Source organism: Pseudoliparis swirei, chromosome 9 (assembly GCF_029220125.1).
Source record: "Pseudoliparis swirei isolate HS2019 ecotype Mariana Trench chromosome 9, NWPU_hadal_v1, whole genome shotgun sequence".
Classification (NCBI taxonomy): domain Eukaryota; kingdom Metazoa; phylum Chordata; class Actinopteri; order Perciformes; family Liparidae; genus Pseudoliparis; species Pseudoliparis swirei.
Genome location: NC_079396.1, coordinates 17452370 through 17470912, shown reverse-complemented (window position 1 = coordinate 17470912; position 18543 = coordinate 17452370). Strand labels below are relative to the sequence as shown.

Here is an 18543-nt window from a genome sequence, read left to right as displayed (position 1 = left end):
TGTTAAATACTGATGAGGCATTTTAAAGAAAAGATGCAGAATTAGCTTATTTTTAAAAATTATATGTTGTCCCTCTGTGTCTTTTTAGGTATTTTGTTCACCACCTTATCGTTACTCCAGTTCTGAGGTCTCTACATTGGCTTCAGTGAATGGTTTATGTCTGATCTTCTGATATAAACCATTCAGACCTCTCAGGTCGTCTGGGGCAGTTCTGCTCACTGTTCCCAGAGTCAAAACATGGAGAGTTTTTATGCACCACATATCTGGGATGAACTCCCTGAAAACTGCAACTCTCACTTCTGTTAAATCAAAGCAGAATACTTTTGCGTCTGGCTTCTATTATATCATTATTTAGTATTGCACCGTATACCTGTCTTATTATATTTAAGCTTCTCAACACGTCTCTTTCTCTCAATGTGTTTAACTTTAAATTGCCTTGTTGCTTAAATGTATTCCATAAATATACTTGCCTCGACTTACTGGTACAGGTACATTCACCTGTTGACACTGAATCTGTTTCCTGTCCGGTGAAAGAGAACTTACTTTCCCTGGCATGTTTTTGTTTTAAAGACTGTACAATTTGTACAGCGCGCACCGGCCCACATACACACGGAGTGCATCGATGTCAAGTTCAATAAATCAAACACCATTAATTAAGAAAAGCCAGAGGAGGCCGTTTCTCTGTTGACCAACGCGCGCACACGCGCAACTCAGCAGTGCGCCTGTGCTGCGTGGGATGGCCGAGGAAGACCTCACAATCCGTCCCCTCGGAGGCAGACACACGTCTGTGGAGGCAGCCGCTCCACGTTTGGATGCAGGGACGACGTGCAGAGACCCCTGCCTGGATTTTGTGGCACAACATGCGGTCGCTGCGTTGTGTTGCGGGTGCGCAGCGATGAGCGGAAGACGGCTCGCTCTACTTTGCTGTGAATAATGTCTGGAGGGGCCAATTCCGCGCGCAGATCTTCTGGCAGTGCACGTAGCTCCTCGGTGGTTTGGATCTGAGGCAACATGCATCTGTTTCGGAGTCACATTTACCAAATGTTCCCGGACCGCTCCTCAGTGGAAACACCGAGCATACGAGGCATCAGCTGGGTATGCCGCTTTAATGTTTACTTCAGAGAAATAACTGCGGAGTTTACGTCCTAGTTTACTAAAAGGTGGCACAGAAATATGTCCAGGAGAAGAGAGTGGTGATGATACTCCACCATTATTTAGATAATCTTCATCATGTTGATAGAGACACTTTGCGAATATTAGACTTTACGACAAAACAAGCGCTGCAAGATTCCACTTTCTCTCTGTAAATGTCTTCTGATTCTTAAGAGCTAGTCATAATGTGTGATATGAATTTGCATTTATAGAATGTCTGACACTTGTTTGCTGAATATATTAAGAAATCCGTATGTGTGTTTAAGTGGCGCACATATATATATATATATATATATATATATATATATATATATATATATATATATATATATATATCCCTCCAGCATAGGCTATAAAAGGACTTTGAATCCAATGCATTTTGTGCTGAAACTCAAAAATAGAGTTGCATGAGAGGTGGAGAAAAGGATTGTTTCTCAGAGAGCAGGTGAAAGGTGTTTGTAGAAATGAGGTTTAGCTAACCTGACTTCCTCTCAACACGGTTCCCAAAATAACAGCTGAACTGAAGCAGATCTCTCTGTTACTTTAGCAGATTTTGTGTGTGAATGCAAAAAGGCAACAGTGCAATTTAAAAAAATCAAACTTAGAGGTTATAAGTCAAGTATTGTTTATTGTTCACCTTTACCACAACATCCCCGCTAAGTTTACAAAGTAGAAGAATGCACAAAGGGGAGGTTTTGTCTCCAGGTCACAGGAAGACACAGAACAGGCGAGGCTCTAAATTTATACTTGACATTGAACCAAATTACGTCAAAGACAATTGTAAATCTAAACAGACTGACTTTTGAACTTCCTGCTGACCAGCCAAATATCAATGGGACATTTTTCATAAAGCAACTCAAAAGTTTAAATTACAATTATATTTTTAGATTCTGTCATAAATAACTGACACATATGTTTTGGATCTAGCAGACCAGTTTGACACCTGACAACCTTTTTTTTTAATAATCCCTCAATGTAAAAAGCTGCACCTACTCTCGTTACACTCGTTGTTCAACCTGTGAGTGAGTTTGTGTTTACTCAAGTTATCTTTAACATGATAAAAAAATTACACATAAGTACTTCCACAGAGATGTCCTCGCCAGGCCAATAACAAGATGTATAAAAAAGGGTAACTTTAAGTTGCCAGAAAACTGACAAACACCCTAATTATAACATGATTAAATGCAGTGACTTGATATTATACACATGATCTGTTCTCTGTGAACATCGCTTGTATTGTACTGGCACAAAAGCAGGGTTATCTACTTCAATAACAAGATTATTTTCTAGTTGCATTTTGCATCATAATCAAAGTTGCAGAGAGTAATATTTTCCCAAATTGGTGTCAAGTTTCATTAAGGCATGATATCAATAATGAGCACAATATAACTGGCATTGAGGTATTTGCCAATTTTGTCTCTGAGCAGACGAATGCCGTCAAGGGCATATCTGAGCTCTATTTGCTGCCATCATTAGTAGATGCCACGGCATCGTCTTCTTGTGCTTTTTGTTCACATACCAGAGCTGAGACATGGAGAAGAACAACATTCATAAAGGCTGTTCATGGTGTCTGCCTGTCTACAGGCCGAGAAGAACTCTGTTCACACTTTTCTTTTCACGTCAGGGGCACACGTGTCATTTTCATTAGGTCGTAAATGTTACAAATATGCAATATATGGTTGATGGAGTCACATTCAGTTAAATATTCTTTAATTAGAACCAAGATCACAATGACTAATACGTGTCTCCTGTTTCTTTCAAGCTCTTCCCCGATAGAATAAGAGAGCCAATCAGAGTCCGTTAAAATGATTTATCGCGTGTCATTCAGGTTATAATTACGTGACACAACTGGCAGCAAAGCATACCAGACAAAATATGTCACAAAGTATGTCTGAAGACACATAACAGAGTTACGCAAGGTTTTAAAAGTGAACAGTCAGCTACTGGAGAGATGACAGATATCAAACAATAACTTTGCATATTTTACATTTTGCAAGCTGCACATGCAATGCACCAATACAGCACATTCATCAAGTAAATATTTGCAACATGGGCAACCTAATGATAAGACAAAGGGAAATAAGTGCCGATAAAAGTTTTTCACTAGGGGACTTTAAATGGCAGGCAAGGGGCTGTCAGGGTATTCACACATGGCAGCCTACTTCAGTCTTTTATAGTTTATATAGGATACGCTTACAATGTGTCGCAACTGAGATGGGTTTGCCTGTTTGAGGGCATATATAGCAAATGGTCCTACGCAGGTGTATCTCCAAGTTGTGCAGGGGCTTGTTGCCTCTAAGGACCACCCACCTCTTGGGCCCTCTGCAACCGCACTGCCTGCACTTTATATTTACGTCCATATAGGCAGAAAATTAGCACTGACCTGGTTTTTGTGCAGAGAGTAAAGTCTCCAGAATAAATAAATGATTACATTTGTTTATGTGTTACAACCACTGCAAAGCATGTATTTACTCTAATGGTTGGGAAATTCAAAAGCCTTTTCAAAAGAAAAGGATAGTGCATAGTTAAAAGCAACCTTTTAACTTAACAAAACGCGTGGCAGCAGGCTTGGTACTTTCCTTTGCTGGTGTCTATGTACTCTTACCTCCCACTTTATAACACACGCTTGACACCCACCCACACCTCTTTGGAGACGATGGTAACACACAGCAGGTTTGTAATAATGTATTTGTGTTGACCTTCATCCCAATCAAAAGAAAATAATGATTCTTTCTATCTGGCCAGTCCAACTTGGTTAATCTGTTTATTTGGTGGAAAAGCTGCAAGATTATCATCAACGACAAGTCCAGCTATTTCCTGTGGAATGATGTTCCAAAGCAAGTTATCTGCTTTATTTCAGAGGCTTTGGATATGAAGAAACAGCTAAGGGGTGATAACGTATCTCTTCCTGTTTCTCTTAGACTCCGCTGCCAGAGGCCCTGAATCCAAAGGACACTATGAAGCAGGTGTGTATGCCGGAGATGGAGAGCTTTGGCACACAGCAGAAGTAATCCAATGTTCTCACTGGAGTTTTTAAACTCCTGCTGAAGATAGTGTCATTTCAATTTCAACACTTTCAACACACAAAATAACTGGAAACTGACATGTTTAATAATGATAACCATTGCAAAGTGCATTGTCCATGAGCCTTAGTCATCAGGGTTCATTATTATCTCGCATTTTATTTTCATGTGATATCCATTGTACGTTTTTATTCAATCAATAACAATTTCATAATCCGTTTTTTAAGCACACATCAAGCTCTCTCTCAGCCACTCTGCCACTAGCCGACCACCATATTTGACAATGGTTGGCATCGCCCTTGAATGTGAGCTCACCGGCCTGGATGTCTCTCTCTCCTCGGGGTCTGCTGCCTTCGGCTATCATCCAGAGTTGCAGTGCTTGCATCCTCTCAAACTGCTGAAGCGATTCTTTTGCTGTTATAATATCCTGCATAAGGCATTACTACTCAACCGAGTCTTAAAGAACACATTCCTTGCGGGGCATGCAGTCACAAGAGGTCTAAAGGGCACTCCAGGGCCCACAGCTAACTAAGCCCGTCCTCACCTAGCCCAGGGCCCTCACACTGCCTTATCTTAGGTCAAGGAGACCCTTTTAAAACACTCATACAGGGCTTGAAATGGAGGCGAAACCTGTTCGCGTTCCACCAGACATATGAAGTAAAGAGAAAGATAGAGCATCTTTCAACCCCAAAAGTATCAAACCCGGTACATTTAGTTTCGTGCTAGAGAGAGAAGATAGAGAGAACCGTGTCTGCAGGAGGCAGGTGTTGCTAACCTCTTTGTTCGGTTGCTTAGCAAGTGCTGGCTCCAGATTTTAAGTCACTAATGAGAATCATACATTCTGATAACACCATACAAGACAGATTGTTTTTAATAACCTGTGTTTGAACACACACATAAGTTTAATAGATTCATTTTTCATATGTGTAGCAAAAGCTTGGTACGTATGTTCCAGTGTAACTTTTGTCAGCAATAATGTTGTACTTGCCATTGACTGAGGTGGTACTGTACGGCAGGATTTTGTATCTTGGATACATATTTTGTGTTTGACTTTAGGCAACTTTCCCATACTCATCTGGTGTAGGTCAGAGGTGTAAGTTCACAAAAGCGACAAATGAAAGAGCTGATGCTAAACGACCTAATCAAAGGCCAGAAGGAACCCATATCTGTCATGTATTGCAGGATAGAAATGTTGCGTCCTGAAGTGTGGTCTTGTATGTTTCTCACACAGAGAGATAGGAAAAGTCGGGTATCTATATTCCACAAAGCTGCATAAAGCACCAACTCACACAGTATTCATCTGCTGTTGCTACTCACACAACACAGCCCACCAAGGTCACTGAGTGTAAGAAACAGAGAAATGTCTCGCCTACAGAGGAGAGACACAGAGGAGGATAAACTGTACTCGTCATCATTCCACCCCACAACATGCATGCATGTAACCAAACCACGTACTACAGACTTCAAAAGATTATGACTCAGACTTTCCGCCAGGACCAGAATGAAGTCAAAGAAAAGAATACACACAATAGATCATGTGATTGTGCTTTGATACTACTACTTTCTTCCATCCAAAAGACTGCGTTCACTCCTGTGTGACAGCGAGCACGTGCCCTGCTGAAGAGTCTCTGAGTAAACATGGACAGGCTGGAGAGCAGCTGCTCTGTCGCTAGCACATGTAGTTATTTGGATCAGTTTAAGTGTACACAGTTTAAGACTAAGTGGAAACCAATATGATGTTGATTAGCAGTCCTAAAGTTGAGATGAAATGAAAATGTTGAACCATTTCAGGGCACGTCCCCGATCATGTAGTGCACCTATGTTTTAATGCAAAACAAATATAAAGAAAATCAATGCGTATTTTTTCTTCTTTTCTTTTTTACCTATGTAACCAAATATTACATTAATTTTGTAACAACAAAGAATATCATGAGATCCAACTATCAATCAATCTACAACTTCTTATATTTTTAAATCAAATGCAGAGGATTTGATTTAAATAACTAAAATATGCTACTTGCTGGTGTAAAGTCACTCTTACTTCCGTGTCACTGGGACTTTAACCCTTGTGTTGCCTTCTTGTCAATTTGACCCGATTCAATGTTTCACACTCCTGTCGCCTTCGGGTCAATATGACCCGATTCAATGTTTAACCCTCCTGTTACCTTTATATTTACTAACATATTTTACCCTTGAGGTCAATATGACCCCAGCTATTAAAATCTCCATAAAATTATTAGAATTAATATTGTTTTCCAAGTTTAAGTGTGAGGTACTTTATGTTTGTTTGTTGACTCCCGAAAGAACACCGACATTAAACATTGAATCGGGTCAAATTGACCCGAAGGCGACAGGAGGGTTAAATATTGAATCGGGTCAAAATGACCCGAAGGCAACACAAGGGTTAAATACAGGTTACTGACTGTAAAATGACCTCAACAGCACAATGGACCCAAGTCATAAAATGGGTCATAACTGCCTGTCCAAGCCTCTCAGACGGCTCATACATCAGCGTCGGCCACTGCACACTGCTACACACACATACACAGTGTGTATTGTACCTGGGAGAAGTGTTTGCTCTGTAATTCGACTCACTTGGAACAATTACCTACGGGTTATAGTTCCTAGATAACATGATTAGGTGGCCTACCTTCAGACAATAAGCAACACACGGTTCACAGACAGCCAAAACTGGAATAAATCGCAGTAATAGAAAATGTGTCTGTATGTTTACATGATGGTCAGGGTTAGCAGCGGGGCCGAGGCTCCCCTCAGTGAAATATGGCTTTTGCTACTTGTTTTTATAGGGACTGGGTTAGGGAATGGAAAATGGCCTCGTCAAGAAAATGACTTTTGGAGCTGACATGCCTGAGAATGTGAGTCCCAGGGGAAAATGGGCCCCTGGGAAAAGTGGTGACCTCTAGACAACCCAACTCTGGAGGGGCACAACAGACGCTTTGGGGCACAGTGAGGCTACTCTGTTGATGTCAGGTCTGGGAACAGCCCAATGTGGGGGTGATAGGTTGCAGTGTGTTCTGTACAGTGTTACCCACAGTAGTCCATATTAGTTGGACATTATAATAAGCAGTCATGACGTAGCACTTAGAACTAACAAGCCCCCAGAGAGCAGAGATTGTGGTGGCGTCATCAATGCATGAGGTCAGTACATCGGTCAAAGTTCAGGAGTCATTTTTAGAACACTTGACCCAAGTGAGTTGTGTGTATGTGTGTCAGGGCGTGAGGGTAAGGGGAGTGGAAAGAATGAAGAAGAGTTCAAAGGAAATCTACTGAGGGTGGTCAGAAAGTGAAAGTGTGTTGCCGCTGTGTGCCGCCCAGAGAGTGAGTTGTAGAGGCAGCGTGTGGGAGAGTTTTACTTTTTTAACACATTCCCGCCTCCCTGCAACCCACAAATGCACCACATTACACTCCAACGCTCACATAAATATCCACATCGATGACGTGCGTCATATCACAAGATCTTCACACTGAGGGGAAACGCAGAGACACTTGTCTCTTTCACTTCAACACGCAAACGTGTTTTTTGTTAGTCTTTTGCAAACTTCTCGGTCCGACCGCCTGTTTCAGTCAACAAGAATGCCGGTGTTGTTATCTTTGCTCTTTTTGTACGCCCCTCCCGCTCTTTCGCACGCTGTTTCATCACATGATAAAAGGGAACACAACTCAGGTAAATATTTATGGCAGAAAGACGCAGTAGTTTAACTGCTTTTTCTGTGTCATGTCTGTTAGTTTCTTTCAGATCGTGTGGTGAAGGCAGCGAGATCGGTGTACAGTGTCATGATCGAGGGGAACCCAGGTCTGATCAGAGACAGAAAGCATCACCTCAAAACATACAGGTACACACATGTTCTTCCATATTGGAGAAAATGTCTGCAAAATACATGCTAATTCAAATATTACATTTCTCTCACAGACAATGTTGTTCTGGTAAGGAACTTGTTGATTGGCTGATGAAACAAAATGAATGCCTGCAATCAAGAAGTCAAGCAGTTGGGATGTGGCAAGTCCTGGTGGATGAAGCAATCCTTGTTCATGGTAAGAACTAAATAGGTGAATTTTGCAGAAATATATCTTAAGAAGAAATTAAAAATGTATCTTTGCTTCATAACAGACATACTACTAACCAATGACCAGCAGCCACAATTAAGGATAATTTACCATATGTGTTGGGCGAGCTCATGCCTTAATGGACTGTAGAAGTGTGTATTTAAAAATATATATTCTGATGATAATATCTCAGGCTGCACTTAAGAATTCTGCAGTGCTTGAGTAGCTTGAAATCTGTTCCGTGAGCCTGTGAGGGCATGTGTTCACGAAATGCTTTTGCTCTCTGGACGAGGCACCGTCTTCCTGGAAGAGACCACTCCAATCAGGATGGAAATGCTTCATCATCAAATGAAGGGGATCACTCTGAATAAATGAATCTTATTTACATGTATCTTGACATTCAAGAGTTTTGTAAAGTTACTACACAAAAACGTATTCTCCTGAAGGTCAAAACATAGGAATTATTTCCTTTTCTAAACTAATCTGTGTAGTTTAACGACCTAACTTTTATTTGATCACCATTTTTCTAAAGGTCTAGTTCTATGTGGGTCTTATTGGTGTTTTCCTTCCTCTGTGTTCTGCCTCAATCAAGTGAAAAATGAGTTGAACTTCCATGACAAGGACACCCAGTTCTACCGCTTCCTGGACTCGGAGTTTGGCCCGAACCACATCACAAATGAGAAGGACTCAGAGGACGAGCTGCAAGAGAGTCTGTCGCTGTTGTCTCAGCTGGGTCCCGATGCTCTGCTCACTATGATTCTACGCAAATGGTCAGTATGCCTTTACATAACTACTACGCATAAAGAAATCTGTTGCACATGTAATACTACCTCATGAAGTCACATTCATAGTGATTATATACAAGCTTGCATCTTTCAACAAAAGTGCTTCTGTGGTTGATTACATGTGACGTCTGTGTGTAGCCCGAGTCAGAGGAGTGCTGAGGACCTGGAGGTCATCTATGAGGAGCTGCTCCATGTCAAGGCTGCAGCTCATCTCTCCACCTCTGTGAGTCACTATCTTCCTTCTCTTGACATCCGTATACTTATGATTAGAGTGCCTCTATGCAGTTTTTGTGCAGAGAATTCTTTTTTTTTTAAATCAAGTTATTGACCTTTCGAGAAGCCCTGTCGCCTACTATGGTGACTCCACTGTGACTAACTGCACTAGTATTGTACACATTATATTTAAAAGAAAAGAACGTTTTAGAAACATATACATCTTTCCAACCTCTCAGGGAAACAAGTTTCACTATGACACAATATTTAACCACGACTATCTCGAAATCCACAAAACCAGACCAAAGAAAATCTGAAGCGAGTGCATGAGAGCCGGATAGCTGCCGGACCCTGATTGGAGGCGCTATGATTGGCCAGTCTGTGATTAAGGCCCATACCTTAGCAAAGGGCCAATCACACTGCACTTAAGAAGCTTTTCTTTTATGGTAATTAAATTCATACAATGAACACATTTGCATCTGATTAAGCTAGAATTCGTGCATAAACTAAATCAACCCTTAAACTCTAGTCATTGTAAGCAAATGCGAAAACAACAGTTTGCCCCATTATGTTTCCACCTTGTTTTTATTTTTATTTTGATAACAGAAGTTGCCATGCATCCAGTGTCTAGTGACACAAAGTAAACTACTTTGACCATTAGAAGTAATCAATGAAGTTCAGTCTAATCTCTTCGCCTGTTGTGCTTGTAGGTGCGTAAGGAGCTGGCAGCAGTGCTGGTCTTTGAATCACATGCCAAGGCCGGAACAGTGTGTGAGTGCTCCGGCTGCAGCTTTGCTACATGCCCATGGAGACACAGTTTAACTGTGTAGTTTGTGTGGCCTCTTAACATTCACTTCTGTACAACACATATTTCATATATATTATTTGTATCATATTCAAACATCCTCTTGTTACAATTGACTCCTCACTTCAGTGGAGACAATCAGGTCATCGTGAGTCTTTTCTTCTCTCACCATGCCCTTCTGGACATGCGTGTATTACAAAGTTAATCGTAAACGACGAGTGTAAAGGAACAATGTTAGTACTGACTGTCTATTTGTGATGTAGTGTTCAGTCAGGGGGACAAAGGCACTTCTTGGTACATCATCTGGAAAGGCTCTGTGAATGTAATCACACATGGGAAGGTAAATCCACTGTAGCTGCCATAATGAGACATTTCTGAATTGGAATCCTTGAAAAGTGTCTTTGCCTGGGTAGGTATAATGTAATGTTGAAAGTACTTTGTGCATGCAGGGCCTGGTAACTACGCTACATGAGGGTGAGGATTTTGGGCAGCTAGCTTTACTGAATGATGCCCCTCGTGCTGCCACCATCATCTTGAGAGAAGACAACTGCCATTTCCTACGTGTCGATAAACAGGACTTTATACGCATCCTCAAGGTGTGTCTGAGTAACACATTATTATACATGTCTCAATAATGTCAACAACAGTTTTTTCTCTGTGTCCGCCTCAAATTCAGATCCACAGATATACTAAATAACTACTTGACCGTTTCTGTCCATTCTCGTGCTTCAGGATGTGGAAGCTAACACAGTGCGACTTGAAGAGCATGGGAAAACTGTCCTGGTGTTGGAGAAGAGAACCGACTGGGCCGAGCAGGGAGGGGCAGGGAACTGCAAGTGAGAAACTCTCACACACTCACTTCACAAGCAGGTTTATGATCATTAAGACACTCTACCTGGGCGTGGGCAGGTACTGTATCACGCCAATAACACAAATGCTGCCATTTGTCACCATAACAAGCACACAGACCTTTTGTCAAACGCAGTTACGGTCTCATTAAACAGTTGTTATCTGACAAGCCCGGGGGGGGGAAAAGGACTTCAACCCTACAATGCGTAATGACGTTTGCTATCAGTCTTGAAAGTGTTTTAGCAAACATAAAAAAGTGAATTAGCATGATGTTGACCTCCCCTATCTGCCCACCTTCAACTACCTTTTTGCAGCCTGTGGTATATGGCGACAAAACCTGACACTGAATACAGCTTCATCTAGTTATGAATGTAGACAGGAGTCAAAATAACTAATTCAAGCACGTTTTCAAGAAGCTTCATTTGTCAATTAAATTAATACAACTACTATCTGCTGGTCCTACTCAAGGAGAGCTTGAACAGACAGGGAGAGAGGGCACCAAAGAATAATTACTGAAACCAACCTCAAGAAACCACACACAACCTACCACCACACACAACTCTAATGCAAGCCCAGTGCGTGTCCTCTAGGACCTGCTCAGCCTTAACAGTCATACACAAACGATCCGCTTGAATTTTATATATACAGTCCAACATTTTTATGAATTATTATCATCAGAAAAATACATTTGTATTTCACTTAATCTGGGCAGATTACGATTTTAATCAAAGCCCAATAGTATGGTCAATAAGACATGTTGGCAGACTAACATTGGTATAAAGCCATGGCACTTTAAATGACCACAACTGTATATTTGAGTTGGGAGGACTGTGTTAAAACAGCTTTCCTACAGGGAGATGCATGTGCTCTCCAATTTATACAGGACTTTAAAATCACTGCGTTTCTCAAACCTACATTTCAAGTATGTGAGAAAAGAGGCCCACTTCACTTTAAGGTTGATGTTTTCTTACCTGAGCACCTCCCACTGACACACCTGTTTTTCCTCAGCTGTCATCCCTTAATCAACTAGATATCCTCGATCCTAATATCCCGGATCCTAATATCGCACTAATATTGCATGCTCGGATCATACTGCTCAGAAGTATGATCTGAGGAGCCCTACATGTGTTTGGACCTGATGCAATGTGAGACAAGAAGTCCTCAGACTTCGTCAAATGTTTTTTTTATGGTTCTTCTTTTTGGGGGGTGGGGGGGTTATCAGTCAACGTATATATGCAAACCGATAACACAGTATATGAATTAAGATGTGCTAGCAATTATCTCAACAACAACAACAAGCTAGCGGCTCTGTGAGACTGAACTTAGGCACAGTGGGGCCTTGAGCGAACTAGCTGACTGAGTCGTAGTCATCTGTCGTCTCTGGACTGATGCAATGGCGTCTCCCTTAAAAAGGAATGTACGTTCTGAGAAACTGTAAAGAAAGTAACATTATACAACATTATCAGGCACTAATTATCCAACGAACACAACTAAGAAGCAGAATGCAGAGCAATACAAAGAAAATATTAACATTTGGAAAACTGTTCCGTTCTTTCTTTCTCCCTTCTGTTGTGCAGGTACTCAGTTATGGCAGGAACACCTGAGAAAATCCTAGAACACTTATTGGAAACGGTAAAGCTGGACTCTAATGGAGATGACGCAATTGGTGAGAACCTGCAAGCACCGACTTGCCTTTTTTTTTTTTTTTTCCGTGGTCAGCTCGTTAGTGAAAGCAAAAACAACTGATCCTGGATCAGTTTTGAGATTTGGGTTTATTTTTCTTTCGTTCTTTCAGACTAGTGGAAAGAAAGAAAAAAAATACACATGTAGGTGTTAATTGTACCACTTTGTCTATTTGTGTCTGTAGATCTCTCATGTATTTACTAAAAGGTTGCATTATAATTCAGATATTTCAGAAAACTGTCATTTCACAAAGCCACACATTTTTCTTTTCAAAACATGAAATGGAGTCATTTTTCCATAATATTCTCTACTGAAAGAGTCATATCCTTGCCGTTTTAACATGGTGATATATATATCAGTTAGTTGTACCCTTTTCGCCTGTAGTGTCTTGCTAAATGTATGTAATTTTACAATACGTGTCTTCCAAATTAGTTTTTTCTCCCACTCTCCCGAATTTCTTGATTTACAGAAAATGTTATTCCCCCCCAAAAAATGTGTATGTCTGTTGACAATAGTTTCTCATTTCCAATTTCCAAGAGATATCCACAATTCCCTCTGTAAAATCTTCTGACTTTCAATATATAAACAAAATTATACAACTATTTTGAACCTGGCTTTATCCAATTCAAATTAACACATATTTGTTAGGATAATGTCTTGTGTGCATATTTAAACATCTCATTTTAGAAAATGGGTAATACATAAAACAATTGCCTTGATGAAATTAATCAACTGGGGAAGTTGCATGATGATATCTATTGTTTAATTTTGTTACCCTATTCAACCGCAGCGTCTCCCCTCAAACTTGTTTGTGTCTGCAGATCCCTGCGTGACCGATTTTCTGCTCACTCACAAAGTCTTCATGCCCACCAGCCAGCTGTGCACCGCCCTACAGCACCAATATCCTGTGATGGTCAATTCTAATATGTAGTGATCGTGATGCTGGAGATGATAAGGATTTAACGTGTACTGCCACTGCTGTTTATTATGATTATGATGTCCAAAGATTAAACAAACAGAGCATTTCGATATCAGAAGTATCTCAATATTGGATATATCTTTAATATTTTCTGCTTGAAAGCAGTGTCTCGTAATTTTTTCAGATGTTTTGGTCTGTAAAGTGTTTTTATGATATGCCCCTTAACCGCCGTCGCACCTATCAAGCGAAGCTCTCTGAGGGTTCAGATCAGGAGAAGGCTTTCTACATTCTCACCACCAGGCAGAGGGTAGTGAAGATAATTGGCCAGTGGGTGGCGCTGTATAGCCTTCTGCTGAAAGAAGACCCCATTGCGTTGGATTCTCTGGAGGTTGGGATTGCATGCTCTATTTCATCCTTTTGTTTAATAATTACATCACATTTTAAAAATATACATTTTAGAAGGAAAATCGATAAATATATATATATATATTTATGCTTTTAATATTTTTTATTTCCATGTTTGTGCTTAAACAGCGGTTGAAGAAGGAGGTGGCAGGAGATTTCCGTCTGTTCAGCATGCTGAAAGAACAATTTAGGGAAAGGAGGAGAACAAAAACGTAAATTGTCTATATTCTCTCGTAACATCTGCTATTTCTGAGACATAGTCATAAATATTGCAGCATGAGATCCCAAACTATTGTTCATCTTTTATTTGTACAGATTGGAGAATGGATATCAGTCACTGAGCAGGGTAAGTGTCTTGTCTTTTTGCACATGACAGCTGGCTGCAGGATTTTATCATCAGAGATACATTTTATTGATAAAACAGAAAGTCAGGCTGCTGTCATTTGTCATCTTCATGTCATTAACTTGCTAAATCACTTTGATGCTCTCCACAGAATCAGCAATTTGATTGGTTTTCAAACTGCGAGGAGCCAGCGGGAAGGTTACAACCAATCAGAGCTCAAGATAAAGGCGAGTGCGACTCAAGAACAAATCAAACAGTCGAATCAATGATGTACATCAATGAACTTAACTGACCTGACATTGCCTCTGTGTGTTGTTCATGAAATCACATCATTACTCACGTCATCAATGATCAAATCAGCACATTTTGACTGGTTTGTTATTGTCCTCTCTCTCGCTGCAGTGCTGTATGAGATCTACAGGCCAGACAACAATCCTATCACTCTGATGCTCGCAGTGAACACATCTGTAGAGGATGTGTTGTCAGCTATCGTCAAACCTGGTGGAGATCACATCCTGGTCAAAATGAACTCCACGGGAGGTGGGACTAGACATATTCATGACTTCTCTTTTTTTCATGAATGCCTTTTTATTTAAATTGCAAAATATAATGAAGCACTCAGAGCGAGAACATCATAATTTTCATTATGCTGAATAATGTTCATTATGCTGAATAATGAGTTTTTGATTCATTAAATGCACACAGAAAGAGCTCAGTTAAAGCTGGATGCGACTGCAATCTACACGGCTCTGGGACTCAACGAGAGACTGTTCGTCTGCACAAGCAGCCAAGTGGACCAACTGGTGAGGATTATTTATAAAAGAGAAAATGTCATTGCTTCAGTCATTGTCGTGTTCATTATGGTACATACAGTTAAGTTTGACATGGGGGTTTGGTTCAAAGCAGTTTAATATCAAAGGTCCATGCCACCACCGTCTGTAATCCTTTCATTTCCTCTCCCTCTCTGTCTCCTAGATGCCCCTGATGGAGCAGCAAGGTCCAGAGCGAGGAACAACTGACACCCTCGAACAGATGGGCTCTAAAGACATCGCCAATGAACTCACCAACTATGATTGGGAACTATTTACTGCCATGCATGAGGTAACTCCAGCAGATATCTTACGACAGCATATAACCAACTTCCTTTTTGCCTAATATAATTACTTCCTTACTGAATATGTCTTTGATGAATGGCACAGCCAGTCACTTCACCATCATCTGGTACTCCAGTACAACGCTTCCTGCGTGCTTCACATATTTCTGAAGCAAAACAAATGTACTGAGTCGCCCATAAAATATCCTGTCATGTGACAAATTGTAATCTCTGCAGGTGGAGCTCGTCTACTACATATTTGGCTGTCATAAATTCCCTGGTGCCATCACAGCTAACCTGGAGCGGTTTGTGCATCGCTTCAACGAGGTGCAGTACTGGGTGGTGACCGAGCTGTGCCTCTGTGAAGATCTGGTGAAACGAGCCATTCTGCTCAAGAAGTTCATAAAGATTGCCGCAGTGTAAGTTAGGGTTAGTCGCACAAAACCGTTGTCATGTTTTCATTTCAATGTAGGTAGTCAGTCCACCACTTTGGTCCACACTGAAATGTATATATTATTTTGTTTAAACATTCGTGGTCCACTGAGGATTGGGCCAACTGACTTTGGAGTTCCCACTACTTTTCTTCTAGCGCCTCCATGAGGTGGACATTTGTGTTTTTTGAGAGGAATTATCACAACATGGATTGCATCCATGCTTACGATGGCATTGTTTCCCACACCTTTTTTCTCTTCCTAGACTCCTACTATTTTATAAATGACAAACCACTGCAATCCAATTTCCAATAGTCCGGATCATTGAGTTTGAGAAGCACTGGTTTGTAGCCTTGTGTCCTCTCTGTCACAGGTTGAAGGAGCAGAAGAATCTCAATTCCTTCTTCGCTGTGATGTTTGGTCTGAGCAATAGTGCAGTACAGAAGCTTTACAAGACCTGGGAGGTGAGAAACCCCGGAATGCAACCGTAATGATACAACAAAGTATCAACATTTACTAAATGAGAAAGTGTTATTGTCTATTCCAGAGAATACCCAGCAAGACTAAACGAATCTACTGTGCTTATGAGAGGTTGATGGTAAGCTGCACTTTGCACACCCATCCAGGAGATTTAATTAATGTTCAAAAACTCTCAATGTACTGTTGGGTACGCTAATTCTGTGCGCTAACATAATAAAGAGTTGCACTGTTTATTCTCTGTTCCTTATAGGATCCCTCCCGCAACCACAGGGCCTACAGACTGGCTGTGGCCAAACTCGGCCCTCCTTACATCCCCTTCATGCCTCTGCTGCTCAAAGGTAATGCATCGCCGTGTCACCTACACAGCATTAGAATATCACCTAAATGAATTCACTAATCTCTGACATGTTTTCTGTTCCCAGATATGACATTCATCAATGATGGAAATCCAAACTATGTCGACAAATTGGTCAATTTTGAGAAAGTGGTAAGACAGACATTTTTTTTTGTAACATTGCACGATTATATTCTCCTCACAAATCTCGGCATGGCGCTCAATTTAAATGTCTTCCTCATCCTTCCACTCTGACAGCGCATGATTGCCAAGACAGCGAAAATTGTACGAGAATGCAGAAGCCAGCCTTATGGTAAGTGATCCAGTTGAGCTTGTCAACTGGCAGACTTATAGCACTGGCATTGGGTTAGGTCAAAAGGTCGAACACTTGCACGTGCAGGCTGAAGTAAATGGATGATTTGGTTGAATGATGCATGAAGTAGGAAAACTTCTATGTTTCTTCTGCAGTGCCATCGTCTCCACAGAGGGGCCTGGCCGATCGGATGTTTCTCGAAGGGCCTGGTACTCGCATATCTACATGTAAGCAACATCTACCATATCATTAAAACAGTTAAAGTTTAGTTTTTTTCTTGCTTTTTTAAAACATAATGCCTGTAGCTAATGGTGTGGATTCCAGCCTTGTTACTGTTTTTCTATTTCCCTTGGATATTAGTCCTTTTTTAAATTGTACTGACTAAGGAATTAAAAGGAAGATTTAAATGTGTCCTGAGTCAAAGGAGATGTCTCCTTCTCCTCCAGACTCCGACCTCGGCCTCCCTCTGCGGAGTCCCAGCAACATTCAACACTACATTCAGAACCTGAACGTGATTGACAACCAGCGCAAGCTAACACAGCTATCAAGAACAATAGAGTGTTAGGGCATCAAGCCGCAAATGTACAAAGACTGTGAAACTGTAGCGCAAATGTGAACCGGAGAACGGACCAAAGCTGGATGAAGTAAACATCCACACGCGCCTCAATAAGATGGACGTCTGCAGGTGTTGAGGGCAGTGAATTCCCTTTAAGTCAAGTAGCTTGGACTTTGATGGACGACTTTTCTGCACGGCATCAAGAGGCAAAAGGTGCTGTGTGCACACAGTTATAACCTCTGATGATGGCCAGAGAATCCAATTCTGTGTCCAAAGGGACGTGTGCAGAGCGTGTGCTACAGTGGAAATGGATCCCCTCACAAAGGCAGCGTTACAACATGTACAGTTTAGCAAAGTATGCCTGTCTTTGGTGTAAATAAATGATTTATTTGACATTTTTTATAGACCTTTTTAAAACTTGACATGAACATTCTAGCCCCTTTGTATTTCCTGTTGAAATGTTTGCTGACAGGAAGTGAACTTGGACCAAAGCTGTTGGCCTAACATACTGCTGTCTGTGGAAGGGTCCCTTGTGTGGATCTACAAAAGGGCCATAAGAAGACACACACACACCAGATCTTTGCCAAAGTTGGGCAGCACGGTGGCTCAGTGGTTAGCACTGTCGCCTCACAGCATGAAGGCCCTGGGTTCGAATCCCGGTCTTCCCGGTCGTTCCAGGTCCTTTCTGTGTGGAGTTTGCATGTTCTCCTCGTGCCTGCGTGGGTTTCCTCCGGGTACTCCGGTTTCCCCCACCATCATAAAGACATGCACCGCAGCCTCACCCCGGTTAGTATGGATGTGAATGAATGTTGGTGGTGGTCGGAGGGGCCGTAGGCGCTGATTGGCTGCCACACTTCCGTCAGTCTGCCCCAGGGCAGCTGTGGCTACTGATGTAGCTTACCACCACCGGGATGACTGTGTGTGTGAATGACTCCTGGACTCTGGACTGTAAAGCGACTTTGAGTGTCTAGAGAAGCGCTATATAAAATAAATGATGATTATTTTTATTATTATTAAAGTTGTATCACTTTAGGTCAGTTTTTTGTGCACTAGTATTTTCACATTAAAACTAATATATTGTATCTGATCATTAT

The 18543-nt window shown here is 41.3% G+C and overlaps 1 protein-coding gene across 1 annotated transcript; it reads left to right on the top strand.

Moving 5' to 3' along the window:
* Nucleotides 1-747: 747 nt before the first annotated feature.
* rapgef3 (Rap guanine nucleotide exchange factor (GEF) 3) lies at nt 748-18531 on the top strand. The gene is made up of 27 exons (XM_056422032.1): nt 748-1095; nt 4074-4118; nt 7923-8029; nt 8107-8228; nt 8833-9010; nt 9164-9248; nt 9949-10009; nt 10307-10383; nt 10493-10639; nt 10776-10879; nt 12470-12558; nt 13397-13475; nt 13732-13882; nt 14029-14111; nt 14215-14245; nt 14394-14469; nt 14645-14782; nt 14948-15045; nt 15218-15343; nt 15573-15754; nt 16140-16230; nt 16314-16364; nt 16497-16584; nt 16669-16733; nt 16839-16893; nt 17049-17120; nt 17340-18531. Exons 1-27 carry the CDS (start codon nt 1012-1014, stop codon nt 17456-17458), a joined length of 2604 nt encoding a protein of 867 aa, XP_056278007.1. The 5' UTR covers nt 748-1011; the 3' UTR covers nt 17459-18531.
* The last annotated feature ends 12 nt before the right edge of the window (nt 18532-18543 follow it).